A 16056-nucleotide genomic window follows, 5' to 3' on the forward strand; every position below is an offset into this window, starting at 1 on the left:
ATTCTGCACTGCAGCAATATCCAGCCTCTAAAACTAAGTTAACAAAGGCCAGTGTGATAAGAGCTATAAATTGGGTGAGGGAGCTCGCAGAGGAACAGTTAAGTGAGGTATTTCTGCTTGATTGTTAAGCCCCAGGATTAGCAGATACCAGAAACCTGATAGGAAAACCTAGCATCTGCCCCTCCGCTGGCCAGGAATACTGAGTTTCAAAGAGGGGGAGGAAGAGCAAGACGGGCAGCCACGTGCTCCTTGGCTGGGAGGAGGGTCATCACAGAGCAGAGAGGAAAGGGGAGGAGGAACAAAGTGAAAACTCAAGCTGAGAAAATCTGTGGACTGCAGCTGCCCAAGCAGGCAAACCCAGAATACATTCTGCACAAGTATTTTGCTCTCAGACCTGGGCGGCAACTTAACTTTGTCCGGGCTGGTTCTTCCGTTCCAGCCGAGCATCACCGACGATCCGACCCTCAGTACTCCAGCCAAGGTTGAGACTTCTTGTTCCCCATCCCCAGAAGGAGCAGCAAGGAACTCACATTTGGCATTTTCCACGTGAAGCCTGCAGCAGCTGCGCAGTACGTGCCAGATCGCCTGTAACCCAGCCCGGCAGCCTAACGCAAGACCACGTAGGCGCTAACAAGTAGCGGCACATGCCTTAGTGTAGCAGATTGCCTGACTTGAAGAGGTGGTCGCTTCCACCCCACCAGCTCTGGCAAGCCTTCACTCAGCTTTACAAAGCAAAAATGACAATAAAGCCCAAAGCAGAACATAGAGCCTGCACGTGTTTCTCTTTTCAACAAAGACACCCGAGTTCTGACATTCCCACCCCCAGTTTTAGGGTTTGGGTGGTGCATGCTCCAGGGAGCTGGGGAAGTGGCCGCCAGTATTCGGCAAACACTGGGCTGCCTCCCTTGAGAAGGGAAGGAGCAAAAAAAAAAAAAAAGGCTGTGCTGGCCAGGAAGCTCAGCAGCAGATGGGTGGTCCATCCCAGCATGCTGAAAGGAAAAGGTCCTGGGAACAAGGAATGTTGGGATTTCGGTCAGAAAACTGACTTTTTGAGATAAGAGCGTGACCAACACATACAAACAATCCAAAGGGAGTTCCCCCTAGCTGGCTTAGGACAATACACACAGCATTCTCACACTAGGGGCATCCAATCTAAGACAAATCCTTGCCATGTAAAAAACAGGTTATTGTGAGCACAGTAGAAGAGGCGAAGGCTACACGTGGGCTGGACTGGCCACACTTCAGAGCAGAAGTCTGTCCTCTGTCTCCCTGCTCTCTCCCCAGGGGAGAGGCACGGCGCGGCGCAGCCCCTGTCTGCCCACAGACATACCTTCCCCGCTGTGCGTTACTCAAAGAGCATCTTTTCACTTTGCTTTTGCAGAAGCAAATGTTCCAGGAACGAAGCGGCCGAATGCTCCAGGCTTTTTCGCCCCGGCAGAGCCCAAACAGCAGTCCTACGCGAGGCCGCTCTCCATCCCGCTCTCCATCTCCACCCTGGGTCTTCAATAAAGCCTCCCCTCCCTCTTCTCCAAAAGCTGCCTCTGCCTCCCTCAGTAGCATGAGTGAGGGAGATGAGGATGAAAAGTAAAACAAAGATCTATTTTTTTAACCATGAGACAGAAGAACAAGCTACGAACTCAACCACTGGATGGGGAGAAGCGTGAGGAACATCAGGGGTATCTCTGACAGCAGGGAACGTGCTCTGGGAGAAGATTTCGAAAACGGCCCGGAGCACAGCGAGGGAGATCTCAGGAAGAGCTTATCCCATCCCCACCCTCTGGCAGTGCCTGGAGGCCCAGCCAGCAGTGCTTGCCAGACACGGTACCGGGGACTGACAGAAAAACATACACCTTTGTGCAAGTTCCTGTCCATGCGTTGCTGCTTACGGCTGCTGTGGCCAGGCCAGGCTGGTGGGGAGCTCTGCACCAGGTGGGGCTGGCAGGAGGGGCCCGCTCGGCTCCTGATCTGGACCCAGCACACAGTGACGGCTGTGGCCTGCGGATGGAGAATATGCAGTTGTACTGGATCCTGCTAACCTCGAGCTCTTCTGGCACGTGAAGGAATGGCATTGCTGCAGCAAATACATTCAGAAATGGGAAATAAAATTTTACCTTTTTTTTTTTGAATGAAATCTGCCCCAGACCCCAAACCATGCCAGCGAAATGGAGAGTTCTCCAGTTGAGTTGGCAGAAATCCATTTAATATACTCAAGCTATTGAATGCTGCTTGTTGACTAAGCCTCTGTACGGGGCGTATGTAAAGAGTGAGGCTGTATTTGCTTTATCAAATCGCTCTCCGTGTTCCCAGTGCCTGAACAGCGACCTGATAACTTCTGTTTTGCTCCCCTGACTTTGCACTTTGGAGGCAAGAAAGTCAATGAGAAGACAGCCCTAGCTGGAATGTGTTGTTGTAGGAAATAGAGAGTTTGAAGACGTTGGTGATTTTTACTGGTGAATTCTAGAACACACATGTGGGATGCCAAGGTCTGGGGACGTGGCCTCCTAGGAAACCCTGCTGCTCCCAGCTACGAATCACCAAAGGACGAGCACAGGAGCGCTGCTGTCCTCACATGCTACTCATCAGCGGGTTAAACAAATTTCCCAAACTCTAAACAAGACGTGTTCACAGACACTCTGCTCCCGCAGGGGTCCTGAGGCTGTTCCTGTACCCTAATGTGGACAAAAAGCTGGAAAAAAAACAATGGAAACCTTTTAAACAGGATTAGGCATGGGGATTTTCTTTCTCCGTCCATGACCCCCGCACAGCCCTAAGCAGAACCACAGAAAGGGTAGCGGGAGTGAAGCTTCCCCCTCCCCTCGATGCACTACCTGATCTCCTTCCAGCTTGGCAAAGCCAGAGCTGCTGCCGTACAGCTCCACCGTTCGGTCCTTCAGTCGGCACCTGGTGAGGTGGCTGCAGACCTGCAGGATTTCTGAGCATGGGGGACACCCAGTCCCCAAGGGCTACCCTGCCCCACAGCTCAGAAACCCAGCGGAAACACCCAGCCCACATCACTGCGGCAGGGCTGTGAAGCAACGATGCGCTTTTGTCCCAAGGTTTGCCTGGCAAAGCCTGCCTCAGTGCACGGGCACGTTGGTGGCTCTCCATCCCAGTGCCACGTTTGGTGCCAGGCCAGCAAGGTAAAGGCTGCTGCTGCCTGCCTCTCGCGCCAGCAGCCGGGCAGGCACAGGCCTCAGGCCACTGTGCCACTGCTGCCTGGAGCTGCAAACCCATGTGGACACACAGCCCGCTGCGGGCATTTGCTGGTTCTCTGCACAGGCAGCACAGGAAACACTGGGAGAGGGAAGGCTCTGAGCCTTCCCCTTGGGAAAGAGCTGAAGGAACAAGACACCCGGGTGCCTGAGCACACGGGCTGGTAGTACCTGCTGGCAGCTGTCCCCCCCCAGGCTACCACCCTTACCTCACTGGGTGACCTAGTAGGCAAACTCCCGTCGCTCCTTCCCTACCAGGTGCTTTACCAGGCAGGGAAATTACAGACCCTTGTACCAGGCACCAAATAGACTCCACGCTCCGTTCATTCCCTACAGGTGTCATCCATTCCCCACTACGGGGTAACGGATTTTTATTTGGGAACGCTTTGCCAGACACTTCTCCAACTACCACAAAACCGAGCACATCATACCTTGGGGCATGCTTTGTCCTCTGGAGTCAAGCTAGTTCCTTCTTCACAGAGCTGCAAAAAGATGAGCAGGGAACAGGGTGAACTACCGCTTTCACTAGAAAGTGTGAGGGGAGAGCCACAGCTAGTCCAGCTGCCGCCAGCTGTGCACCCGATGGCACGGTGCAATTAAGACCTTTCTCAGCCTTAGGCAACCTGTTACTGTAATTTCATACCTGGGTTGCACTCGTTAGTTTTTCTGATCCTTTGCAAGTCTTAAGTCTTCCCATCACAAACCACTCCTCCACCGCGGGAACCGTCTGCTCTCTACTGGTGCTGTTCATACGACGAGCCATGTCCAAATGCAATGGAGGTGGGCAGGTTTTTGTTCTTGGCTTTTACTGTTTGGTTTTTTTGTTTTAATTTCATAGCACTTAGTGTTCGGCAGCCCTCGTTCAGTGGTTTGAGTGGAAGACAGCACCACAACTTGTAAATAGGAACTGGAGAAAAACTCGCCAGTGACCTCTTAACAGAAGGTGTTTCTCGGAGTCACAGGTGGCTATCCAGCGACAAAGCCATACACTGTACCAGACGTCCTTTCACATTTAGGATATCAATAAGCTGAAGCCTTTGCCCCGCTGGTACAGACACAAATACCCATGTGCTGTCTCCAGCAAACCAGAACCTCATTGCCTCTGGACACGTAGAGGGCAATTTTGCACTTCTGAGTCATGGTTGGGTTTTATTTTTCATGAGCGTTGCTTTAATTCAGTCCTATTTATTAGCCAAGCTCCACGGGAAAAATAAACAGCGTACAACAGATACTGCTGCCTCTCACCTTCATTTATAGCACCTTTGGACACATAAATACAAGGCCTGGCGTAGCCCCCACTGATGGCACAGTGCTTGCTGTCCCCATCCTTCGTACCCTAGGGCTTTACAACCCCACAAACGCCACTAGAGCGGCCTCTGCAGCCTGCCCCAAATCCCGCTGCTCCAGTCACTACTGCTGCGGTCGGCTCTGAGGGGATCGCCTCTCTCCTTGCCCTCGCTCACATGTTTCTGGCTGCAAGGGAAAGGTGGGGAGACGCTGCCTCAGCTGGCAAGGCGCAGCCTCAGACACCAGCAAGTCTGAGCCCTCCCTTGCCCTCTGCCCCAGCGCAGTGGAATCAGGAGCCGCTATTTTAATTCTTACTTCTAAAGCAGAAGGAAAGAGGCAGTGCTTTTGCAGCCATCCTAGTTCTGCTTCTGAAAACCGTCCCCAGCAGCAGCAGCGGCCGCGATGCTCCTGTGTGCGCCAACGTGGCTTGCAGCTGTGCCGCAGTCCTGCACAACCGCAGCAGCAAACGTTAGCCACAGGGACAACTCTCGACGCCGGCCTTTGGACATTACTCTTCCTCCAGCTAAGTCAGTCTGATGCCTGAATGTTCCTGCTGCACTCTTTCCGTGTTGTCCTTTCTGTAAGAAAGAGATTATTACTGCAGCGGCTGTAGAAAAGATTTTTCTACATTATTTATTTATTGTCGGTCCAGCCTCAGGCAGGGCAGAGCCGAGCCAGCAGGCGCGGACTAAGCACTTCCCAGCTACGGTACTTTTAACTGCAGAATAAGAACAAATTTCCAAGTCATTTGGCATGGCAGAGAAACTATTTAAAGGCACAGGATCCACATCAAAACGCTGCCTGCTAATACAAGCTTTATCACTTAAGATGGATTTGGGGCTGTTCTGAGCAGCGTCTTGCATCACCTGGGAGATCATGAGCCATCCTCGTACGCTCCCAGGAGCAGGAAAGTCAGTCCGCCTGTCTGCAGCCCCGCTTCTGTTTCGCCACCAAGCTGCCTCCACAGCCCCGTGGTGCAGAGGCACCACGACTGACCCGACGCCTGCCCACAATCTCACCGCTTTTCAGGTGCCCGTTCTGCGCACAAATACCCCTGCGCTGCTGACAGCGCTCGGGGAAGGGACAATGGGGAGCCTTGTTCACACCAGGGACAACATGAGCCATCGCCAAGTCGGGCCCTCCCAGGCACGGTGACACAACGCAAGAGCTGTGGCACCCTGTGGCAGCTCCTCCCTCCGCTGCAAACAAGCGCCGTGTTAGACTTGGAGCAAACGTTAAGTCCTGTAGTATTTAATTTCGTAACTGGTATTTCATTGCACCATAGAAACCCTGAAAACACTCGCAAACAGCACGACTGGAGGTGGTTGGAAAGTCCCCACTGTAAATTCGTATGAGCTCGTATAAAACAGGCAGGAGAATGTTTGAAATGTGACTGAAGAAGCAGAGGTGATTTTCTGAAGCACAAGGCAGAGCTCTTGTGCCAGCGCTTGCGAAACATCTACAGTACTTCCTTGGGTTTAAATTCTTCCATCATTTAGACATAAAATACAACATCGTGTAACCTCACTCACCAGGATGATTTAACTCAAAAGGCTCACAAAAGATAAATCAAACATTCAAAAAAAACCAATTATAATTTTTTGTGTGTATTAAAAATTATTTCCAAGTATTGTAAGGACACGATTCTCAAGAAAATATTTAGAATAGCACAAAACAGTTACTGACAGCTGGAAGTTGGACAAAGTTAACAATAGGAAATGAGCATTTCAAATAAAGCCGCAGAGGAATCCCGACTTCCTAAGGGGGCTGGCTCAGAGCTAGGACCATTTGTCAAGGATATGGCTGCAATAAATCCCTAGCCCATTCACAGAATCACAGAATGGTAGGGCTGGAAGGGACCTCTGGAGATCATCTAGTCCAACCCCCTGCCAGAGCAGGGTCACCCAGAGCAGGTTGCACAGGAACGCGTCCAGGTGGGTTTTGAATGTCTCCAGAGACGGAGACTCCACCACCTCTCTGGGCAGCCTGTGCCAGTGCTCTGCCACCCTCACAGTAAAGAAGTTCCTCCTCATGTTTAGGTGGAACTTCCTATGCTCAAGTTTGTGCCCATTACCTCTTGTCCTGTCCCCGGGCACCACTGAAAAGAGCCTGGTCCCATCCTCCTGACACCCACCCTTTAGATTCTGCTGTCTCCTGAATGCCGCTGCTCTCCTTGCCCACCTAGCTTTCCCTTTCAGGTCTGTAGGTCATGCCACTGGAAATCACGCTGTTCATTTCCACCTTCCCCCCCCGAAAAGGCAGAGGTGACTTTGGCCTGGAGGCAGGACAGGCTTCACACCTTGCTCAACAAGTGGCCAGAGACATAACGCTGCAAGAGAAACTACGAGACAACTGTAAAACAGCTCAAATCCAACACTGGTGGTGGCAGGTCCTTTACCTCCTTCCCCAGTCCAAAGCCTTCGCTAAACAAGGTGAAGCTGTTTAAATCCCCCTTGGCACATCTTTGGGGCTTTGCTTTCTCAACTGCAATCCTTGCTTTTCCACTCCAAAGTCTCAGGAGAATGACTTCTTCCAATGGAAGCTGCCTGGTGGGTCCCCAGTGCCGTGTCTTGTTTGGGTGCAGGGCAAACCCCCTCGGGAACAAGAAGGTGCCCTGAATCAACACGAAGCCCATCAACTCAGCTCAGCAGGAAGGAAGGGTCTGACACTACATCAAATTTGCTCTTAAAAACCCCAGGCAATAATAAACCATAATGGGAAAAGAGTCCTCTATGACAGCACATAATTAAGTAGCAGTTTCACTTGCATCTGGTGCAGGTGACCTCTGACCTCCTCCTAAAACAGGGATGAAAATGCACCCGAAAATGGACCTAGGGCTTTGCCTCTTGTGTGGAGACCCTTTCAGGCAGCAAGCTCTCTTAAGAGCTCCTCTTCTGATCTTATTTTGAAGAGATATTTTTTTTCTCCTCTCAAAATACAACGCGTGTTCCCCAGCAGATGCACACGGATATTTTCTGGCCTTCTCTTTCTGCAGGGAAAGCCCCTTCCCGGTGCACGTGAGGAAGAGCGGCATTAGCATTTCTAACCCAAACGGAAATCAAGACCACTGTGCCTCACAGCTCCGCCTGAGGGAGAGGAGACAGATACGGAGCAAAATAAAAACAGCTGAAAGCCTTTGGAAATGCATCTTCGCTGTGCTAATTGGGGAACGTGGGACCAAGGCTCCAGCAACAACTCAGGCTCTTCCTATGACAAGTCACCCTGCAGGATCTCCCAGCTGCGTGCAGCAGGCTCCCACGTTAAAACCAGCTCCTCAAAAAAAACCAAAACCAACCAAACAAAACAAAAAAAAAACCCACGCTTGAATTTCCCTGCCTTAGTAGTTACCCATGACCAGTTTATGGTTGGGCCAATGCCTTTCTTCAGTTCAAACGGTTCTTTCACGCTTGGTATCTCCATCCCTTTTCAGATACTCTCTCCAACAGCATCCATCCTTCCTTCAATGAGAAACAGTGAATTGCAAGTTCACGAGCTAAGTAAGGCAGTTTTGCCTTTCACACAAACCCAAGAGGCTGTTCCATGTACTGGGACGTGGCAAAATATAATCTGAAGATAAAGAGGCAAAACATAGTTAAGGAGAAAGTTACGCCTCTGGAAGGATCCTCCTCCTGAATTCTTCGCAAAAGGCAGTTTTACCCTACAAAAAGACAACTGTCCCCTAATAGGATCAAAAGGTCACAGGGATTGATCCCAAATCTCTCTGGTAATACTTCATGGTCTGTGCTATACATGAAACAAGCAACCTCTGTGGAGTCACGAGGATTTGACTACTTACAACATTTTCCTCTCATCATTTTGGTAGCTCAGCTTTCTATTTACATTTAGGTTTTGGGTAAGTCTCATCTCCACAGGCAGGGGGGATTCCTTTTGCTGCCCAGCAAAGTATGTTAAATAACCACAGCACAGCCCGAAAATGCCTGGAGGAGCCCAGACACACATCTGAGGGGGGCACACCTCAAACCCCTACTCTGCCCGAGTCTCTGCCATTAACTGTGACTTCAACAGTACATGGGAAAGAACCAGGATTCTCCCTTTTTAAAGCAGCCTGAAATGCCCTGATCTAGAGAGGACACACTTGCGGGTGCAGCAAAGCTCCTGCTCAGAGCCACGTCCACGAGGGCAGGTGAAATGAGCTGTTTCAGGCTCCGTACCAGTGCCCAGACCCCGATTTAATCCTCCTTTGCAGCCGTGAGCCCCCAGGCTCGAAGCAGCTCATCAGGGTCGGCAGGTGCTGCCTCGGCATCCGGCTGGCAAGCTTGGTCCCAAGGGATCAAACAGAGCAGTAAGACCCTAAACCCCTGGGAGTGACTTCTCCTACTTGCTGAAAGGGTGCAACCAAAACCTCTGGCAAGGGAAAGCTGGGAATCCAGGAGTCTAAAGATTTTTTGGCTATTTTGTTTTTAAACAACTCTGGGAAACAAGGGAAAATACAGTTGCAAGGCACAGTTTTCACATTTACAAAGCCTAGCAATATATATATATTTTTTTCTTCTAATATTTAACTGGGCTAATCGAGAAGAAAATGGTCCTTTATCTCAAAACAATTACTCCTGTGCCTAAGCACACAAGGCAGGAACAGTCGAAGGGAAAATCCCACACAGCGGCACTGACTGGGCTGCCGGCGCACTTCAAGTCTCACACGTATTTCCAATTCTAGAAACAGCTTTGTTCAGCACCTTGTGGTACTTTTTAAACCCTATTCTATCATTCTCTAATCGTACTGCCCTACAAACCGACCCTGTTTTTCCATAAAATAAAGTAACTGGGAACCGCAAAGCCATCATCCACTTAGGAAAAGTAGATTAATTACAACCTGCTCTTCACAAGCGACTAGCTTTGAATACCAACAGGGTTGTGTTATTTTAACATACTACATGCCATACTGGCTTTGAAATGAAAAAGCTAAAAACTAATGCATAAAACCAGTAGGAACCCAGGTACTTTGCTACTTGGCCATCCTTAAGATCTTTTGTATCATCAGTTTAAGAGTTAACTAGTTTCATTTTTCATAGTGTCCTCAGTTTGCACTGCTGCAAACATGATTACGTGCCAAATCATAGGATCATAGAATGGTTCTGGTTGGAAGGGACCTTAAAGATCACCTTGTTCCAACCCCCCTGCCATGGGCAGGGACACCTCCCACTAGACCAGGCTGCTCAGATCCTCATCCAGCCTGGCCTTGAACACTTCCAGGGTTCCACCACCTCTCTGGGCAACCTGTTCCAGTGCCTCACCACCCTCATGGTGAAGAACTTCTTCCTAACGTCCAGTCTGAATTGACCCATCTCTAGTTTTAATCCATTCCCTCTAGTCCTACCAGTACCCGACACCCTAAAAAGTCCCTCACCAGCTTTCTTCTAGGCCCCCTTAAGATACTGGTAGGCCACTGTAAGGTCTCCTCGGAGCCTTCTTTTCTGCAGGATGAACAACCCCAACTCTCTCAGCCTGTCCTCATAGGAGAGGGGCTCCAGCCCGCTGATCATCCTCGTGGCCCTTCTCTGGACACGTTCCGGCATGTCCATATCTCTCTCATAGTAGGGACTCCAGAGCTGGATGCAGTACTCCAGGTGGGGTCTCACCAGAGTGGAGTAGAGGGGGAGAGTCACCTCCCTTGACCTGCTGGCCACGCTTCTCCTGACACAGCCCAGGATACGGTTGGCTTTCTGGGCTGCTGGTGCACACTGACAGCTCATGTTGACCCTCTCGTCCACCAGCACCCCCAAGCCCTTTTCTTCAGGGCTGCTCTCAAGCCAGTCACTGCCCAGCCTACATCGGTGCTTGGGATTGCCCCGACCCACATGGAGGACTCTGCACTTGGTCTTGCTGAACTTCACGAGGCTGGAATGGGCCCACCTCTCCAGCCTGTCAAGGTCCCTCTGGATGGCATCCCTTCCCTCCAGCGTGTCAAAACAAAATATGAAACTACCCCTTAGAGAAAATTTCTGGTTTGTTTTTTTTGGTTTTGGCGGTGTTTGGTTGGTTGGGTTTTTTTGCACTTTGGTCTTCTAAAAGGCCTCTCCCAGATGAGTGCATTTATTCCAGAAAAGAAGAAAAAGAACATTTAAAATATTCATACTGTTCATGTGCAAATAGAAAACTGCATAATGCATATCCAGCACAAGAACTAACAAGGGTCCCACCAAAATAGCTGGTTCCAAATTAAACATTAATCCAAACAGCGTAGCAAATCTTGGGTGATTTTTTTTTTAATTTACTATTTTTCTTCCCCCTGCTCATGAGTACCTTTTCCTCTAACCATCCCACAGCACATACTTGTATCATAGACACACAGAGAACACGGAGAACCGTCAGAAAACACCAGCAAGCTCATAGTCTGTATCTTTTAAAGAAATGCAAGAAAAAAAAAAATGCCATGAGGTCAAGCACCTCTATTCTGACACCTTTCGACTTCCAGCTTCTGGGAATTCAAGTCATTTTGTCATTAAAATCATAGAGATGTACTACACAGAAGCTAATTAAAACACAGCCATTATGAAGAGCGGTGGTACTACCATGCCATCCCCGGAACTGACTAATTGACTTTGCCTGTTCATTGGATGAAATTATATCTATAGGGAAGTGCCCGAGGTGATCTTTTTGCATGTTTTACCCAACTGTTTGTCGAGAAACAAAAAGTTAGAGACGAATTATATATTTGAGCACTGACAGTTGCGTATCAAGATCCTTGATGAAATACTTTTACATGCCATTAAAAATCTAGAAATTTCAGTTCTTTTGCTGTAGAACAAGCCAGCATTTAGCAAGCCGGCATTCTCCATCATTAAGTTCACAGAGTAACAGCAAGACAGAAGGTATTTAAATATACTGTAACAAAACGTAACTGCAACCTCTTCACCTATCACAAACGGCTATTTGCCAAGAGCATTTTGTAAAGCTGGTGAACTTGCACATTCTAATGTAGAGGACGTGGCCATTTCACTTAGCGCGTAACGTTTTCAACAGGCAGTTTTCAAGCACACTGCATCATACTGACAATGGACACCCATATCTGAAAATAAAGAAGGAAAGAATATTGTTTCCCTGGTGGTAAAACTTTAACCTTTAGTCCACCAACGTCTAGAGACACAGAAGCCACGGCACAGCCACGACTCACACGCACACACAAAATCCCAGGTTCCTTCACCTGAACGCAAACCTAACTATGCCGTGAGTGTTGGTCCTCCACAGCCCCAAGGATCATACCAAGTATGCTTACGCCTACAAAGAGATTTATTATCCAAAGAATAAAGAGCAAAGTGAAACAGGCGAGGAAGGTGCTCCCAGAAAGCGCAGCAGGTGCCAGGCACACCACCAACAGCCTGAAGTCCGTGAGGATGGCGCCTACGTGTTAACGACGTACATCCCACAACAGCGCAAGCTGCCATCAGTTTTCACAACCACAAAAAAATTGTAAGGAAGCTCTGGAAGGTTTCGAGTACCAAAACACAGATCAACACGTAACCCTGCAGACTGGCAAAACTGAAACTCTCTTCTGAAAAAAGAAAGCATCTTTACAGGGGCCTGCTTATTTATTAATTTCAAGAAAAGAATCCACAGTGGCAGATCGAGAAGGAAAATAATTTTGCAACTTTCAAATCAAGTGTCCAAGTTGCACGCTCGTAGAAGGAAAGCAACATGCCCGTTGCCTTTGGACTGAGACACAAAGGAGGATAGTTTGGGCCGAAGACATAAAAAAAAAATATTCAAGTGACCAGGTGAGATGAGTTTTCAGATTGCTGTAATGACTTTTCTGAATGTCCGATGCTCTTAGACAAAATACAGCAGGCATTATTTACTACACTCAATTTTACTTTTACTGCTAGAAGAGATGCAAAAGTTTAAAGTAATAACAGCCTTAGATGATGAATATAAGCTAATTTGAAAAAAAGTTTAATTTTTCCTACTAAGCATGCCTGGCATATCTTGTATGCCTGATTTCATTTAAAAACTGTCTACTGCAAGACTTGTCTTCCCACTGAAAGTAACAAATTTAAGTACTGAATAAATCTACAACAGTCTAAAAAAAAAAAAAGGCATGGATTGTACAATGAGAGACTGATTCCTTATTGCAAATTGTCCTCCCACATAAGCCTGCGTCCTAGAGCCATACGTCGTAAGTATACTGTTGCTGCTGCAACTAGTTGCTTCATATTCTACAGACAGCCACTGTCAAGTACTATGGGGTACCTGCTGACAGACTTTGCAATTTTGAGCTACTTAATTAACCACTCAGCTCCTGTGAATATCCTATCATGGCAAGTGGTAAGCAGCGAGAAAGTACAACACACAGATTTCTTCTTGTCTGAAGTTTTAAAATAAATTCTTCATCTGAAAGAAAATTATCTCAGTTCTAGCAAAATTCCGACCATCTGGAGTCTCACTTACAACGTACTAAGAAAGTTAATGAGTCAAGCAAGCTGGGTCTCCAGGCTTTTTCCTTCTCCAGAATTGCCTAGTAAGAAACTTGTTTTTTTCATTTTCTTGAATAAATTATGAATGCATTTAAAACTTTATGGAAAGCTGAAGAAATTGCAAGGTAGAAGTCTTAGGTGTTATAAAATAACAGATATTTCAGATGTTGAGAATAATCCAAGAAACATCAGCTTTAGGGAGATTCATACAGCAGGGAAAAAAAAAAACCAAACACAAAACCAAACCCAGAAGGTGCTCATATGCTTCAAAGAAATCCATGTGTGGTGACAAACCGTGCTGACGTACCCAGAACAATCACATACCGGAGTTTCAGAAATCTCCAATAACTCACTTTTGGTTCCAAACTGCTGCAGAAGCTTCTGCTGCTTCCATCAAAAACTCTGAGCAGCAAGGATGAATTGGAGGCAATCCTTAGTAACACTGGGCATCAAAGGAAACATCATACTCCACAGAAATATCAGGAAGTGGCTAAAACTGTAGGCTTCATCTCTGTTCACTTCAGAGGAAGGGTCCGCAGCGCCCAAATAGGCAGCTCAATCCCCACCTTCAGCATCTCACTCAATTCGGTCCCTCTAAATCCTGTACCTCTGCAAGCCAGCAGCCTGACGCGCTGCAAGGCTGTACTGCTGCTGCCGCAGTCACAACGATGATTCAACGCCTTAAATGCTCCCTTCGTTACTTGCGTTGATATAGTAAACCAATACACTATTAAATCAATAAATTACTAGGTCTTGATCAGCAGTAAGGGCTATCAAACTAAAGGAAAAAAACCCCAGCCCATACACTTACATAACAGAATAGTTAGTGAAACCCCAGCAGTCTACCGGAATTCCAGCAAAGTTTGAAACACACGTAGCATACAGATGGGACCAAACCTCCGGAATTCAGCTCTTACATGTTTTGCCATTGCTTACACCTTTTCTGCTTATAGACCTGTGTGTTCCCTCAAAATCAAGAGTTTAAAGAACATGAAACAAAACTTAATTTTTTAAAATATTACTTCGTATTTTCAAATGCCCGAGTTCTCAATCGCCAATTAAGTTTAATTTATAATAGTTTTGACTTAATGGTCTTAAAGTATAACCATTTCTGGATTCCTCTACGAAAGTGAAAAAAGGAGAATCTGGGGTTCTTGCCAGAGACTTTCTATTTTAGGCAGTTATGCAGAAACAGCAGTTTATAACTAAGAGGCCTAAAGTTTTCTTACCTCAATGTTCTGAGAAAGGACCACTGAATGCCAGTCAAAAAGAGTAAGCCAACAGTCACTAGGTTAACCCAATTTTCTCAGAATACAGAAATGAAAATTAAGTTTTATCTCAAAATACTTTTGGGTTTATTTTTTTTTTTAACCCAAAAAGTCAAGTCTCATGCCATAAGAATCACCAAACTTCAGAACGAAAACTAGAGTTTCTTGTGAAAACAAGCATTTCATTAAGACTCACATCTGACAGGAATAAAACCTATTTATGAAAGACATTGGAATTTTGAAAGTCTAAAAATCTACCTGGAAGTCTGATACAAACCAGATCAGATTAAACGTACCTGAAAATTCAGAGTAATACAATAGAGAAGCAATTGCATTTATATATACTTGTAGAGCGAATTTGACAAAAAATAAATTATGCTTGAGATATTAAGAATCAACCTGGGGGGGTTGGGGGGGGAGACGGATATGGAAACACTCAAATGTATGTTTTCATGGATTTCAAACTGCTTTGTGACATAACAGGCAACAAAAACACTTATCTACAACTACCCTGAGCTCCCAACTGCAGCTCTGAGAGCGTCCCTCTGTAGGCAAGCGTGTAGTTGACCTTGAGCTGCCAAATCACGAACTAAGCTCCATAGTGTGTGAAACCGAATCGGTCCCTTAAAAATGTCACCATGTAGTTTGTACTTTTTTATTTGTCAGCAAGGGAAAGAAGAAAGGAAAATAAGAGTATACATAAACTATGTACACAGGTATTGGACTAGAAACAACTCCAACACAAGTTACAGAAGACTCAAAATTAAATTTTAAACATCACCAAGTAATCTCACGAAAAATTAACTTCCCACTCCTCCATTATAGGTTCAGTTGATTCAAATGATGCCACCTCAGAGGAATGGCAACACAAGACCTCTTTCCCTCTTGGATGCCAGGCACAACACAGGCCAGCTCACCAGTAAGAGTTTTCTGTCCCATAACCGATGTCGGGAACAAATTCACTTGATGTCCACCCACATCAGAAACTCCCATCATAAACCCGAACACAACTTTAGCACACTGTTAGCAGTTCAGCAGAGATGGCAAGTGTGAGACAGCCAGCAGGTGCCTGGTGTAAGGGGAGCCCTTGCTGAAGAGCTGAGAGCACTGATAGCGCGCCGCTGGGAAACACGCCCCGCCACTGCCTGACACCATCTACAGACACGGGGTACGAATTTCAAAGGACTGGCAATCTGGCACCTCTTGGCAGCATTCAGTTCAAAGGAAAAATTTTAATAAAGCAATTAATACTAGTTTGACAGTGTCAGAAGTGTCACAAACACAGCAATCCCACTGATACTACATTAAAAAAAACCTCTAGATTTAAGAAACAAACAAGTTCTCTATGCCAATGTCCAAGATCTTTTAAGGCAACATAATACTGCAATTAAAGCACATGAAGTTTAAATTTTCTTATTTATTTTTAATTAGAAAGCCACTTGAGTCACACAAATCTTCATTGCTTTAAATTAATGTCAACGGCTTAAGTCCCGATCCTGAGAAGTGATTCACTGAAGTGGGATTACTCTCATACACTGTTACTTGTGCAAGTATTTGCAAGATTCAGCCCTGAAGTCGCTACACAATTTGTAACTATATTCCTCATTTGCGATTAAACTCACCTTTTAACTCAGTAATACATTGTTCTGTCATTTACCATCATATTCTCTTAAGTTCTGCAAAATCACATTAATATATATTAATTCATAGGCAGGTGAGTATGTCAGGAGGAGGAGATGAAGTGCTATTAGAAACCACAGCATCTACAGGGCAACCAAGGAAACATGCAAGGAAACCAAACACGGCACAAATCAGACCTGGTTATCCTCAAGAGATAAATACTAGCAATAAACACTT

The 16056-nt window shown here is 46.7% G+C and overlaps 1 protein-coding gene across 4 annotated transcripts in view; it reads left to right on the plus strand.

Moving 5' to 3' along the window:
- The window catches only part of PCYT1B (phosphate cytidylyltransferase 1B, choline), a 33138-nt gene extending 28697 nt beyond the window's left edge, over window positions 1-4441 (plus strand). For 2 of the 4 annotated variants that reach the window (XM_074604427.1, XM_074604435.1), the window contains exon 8: window positions 440-765. In XM_074604427.1, coding sequence (XP_074460528.1) covers window positions 440-550 — 111 coding nt within the window. In that variant the 3' untranslated portion in view covers window positions 551-765. Of the gene's footprint in view, window positions 1-439; window positions 766-1381 lie in introns of those variants that run through there. The other 2 variants (XM_074604408.1, XM_074604418.1) reach the window with 1 other exon arrangement.
- Window positions 4442-16056: the final 11615 nt, after the last annotated feature.

Source organism: Larus michahellis, chromosome 1 (genome assembly GCF_964199755.1).
Source record: "Larus michahellis chromosome 1, bLarMic1.1, whole genome shotgun sequence".
Lineage (NCBI taxonomy): Eukaryota > Metazoa > Chordata > Aves > Charadriiformes > Laridae > Larus > Larus michahellis.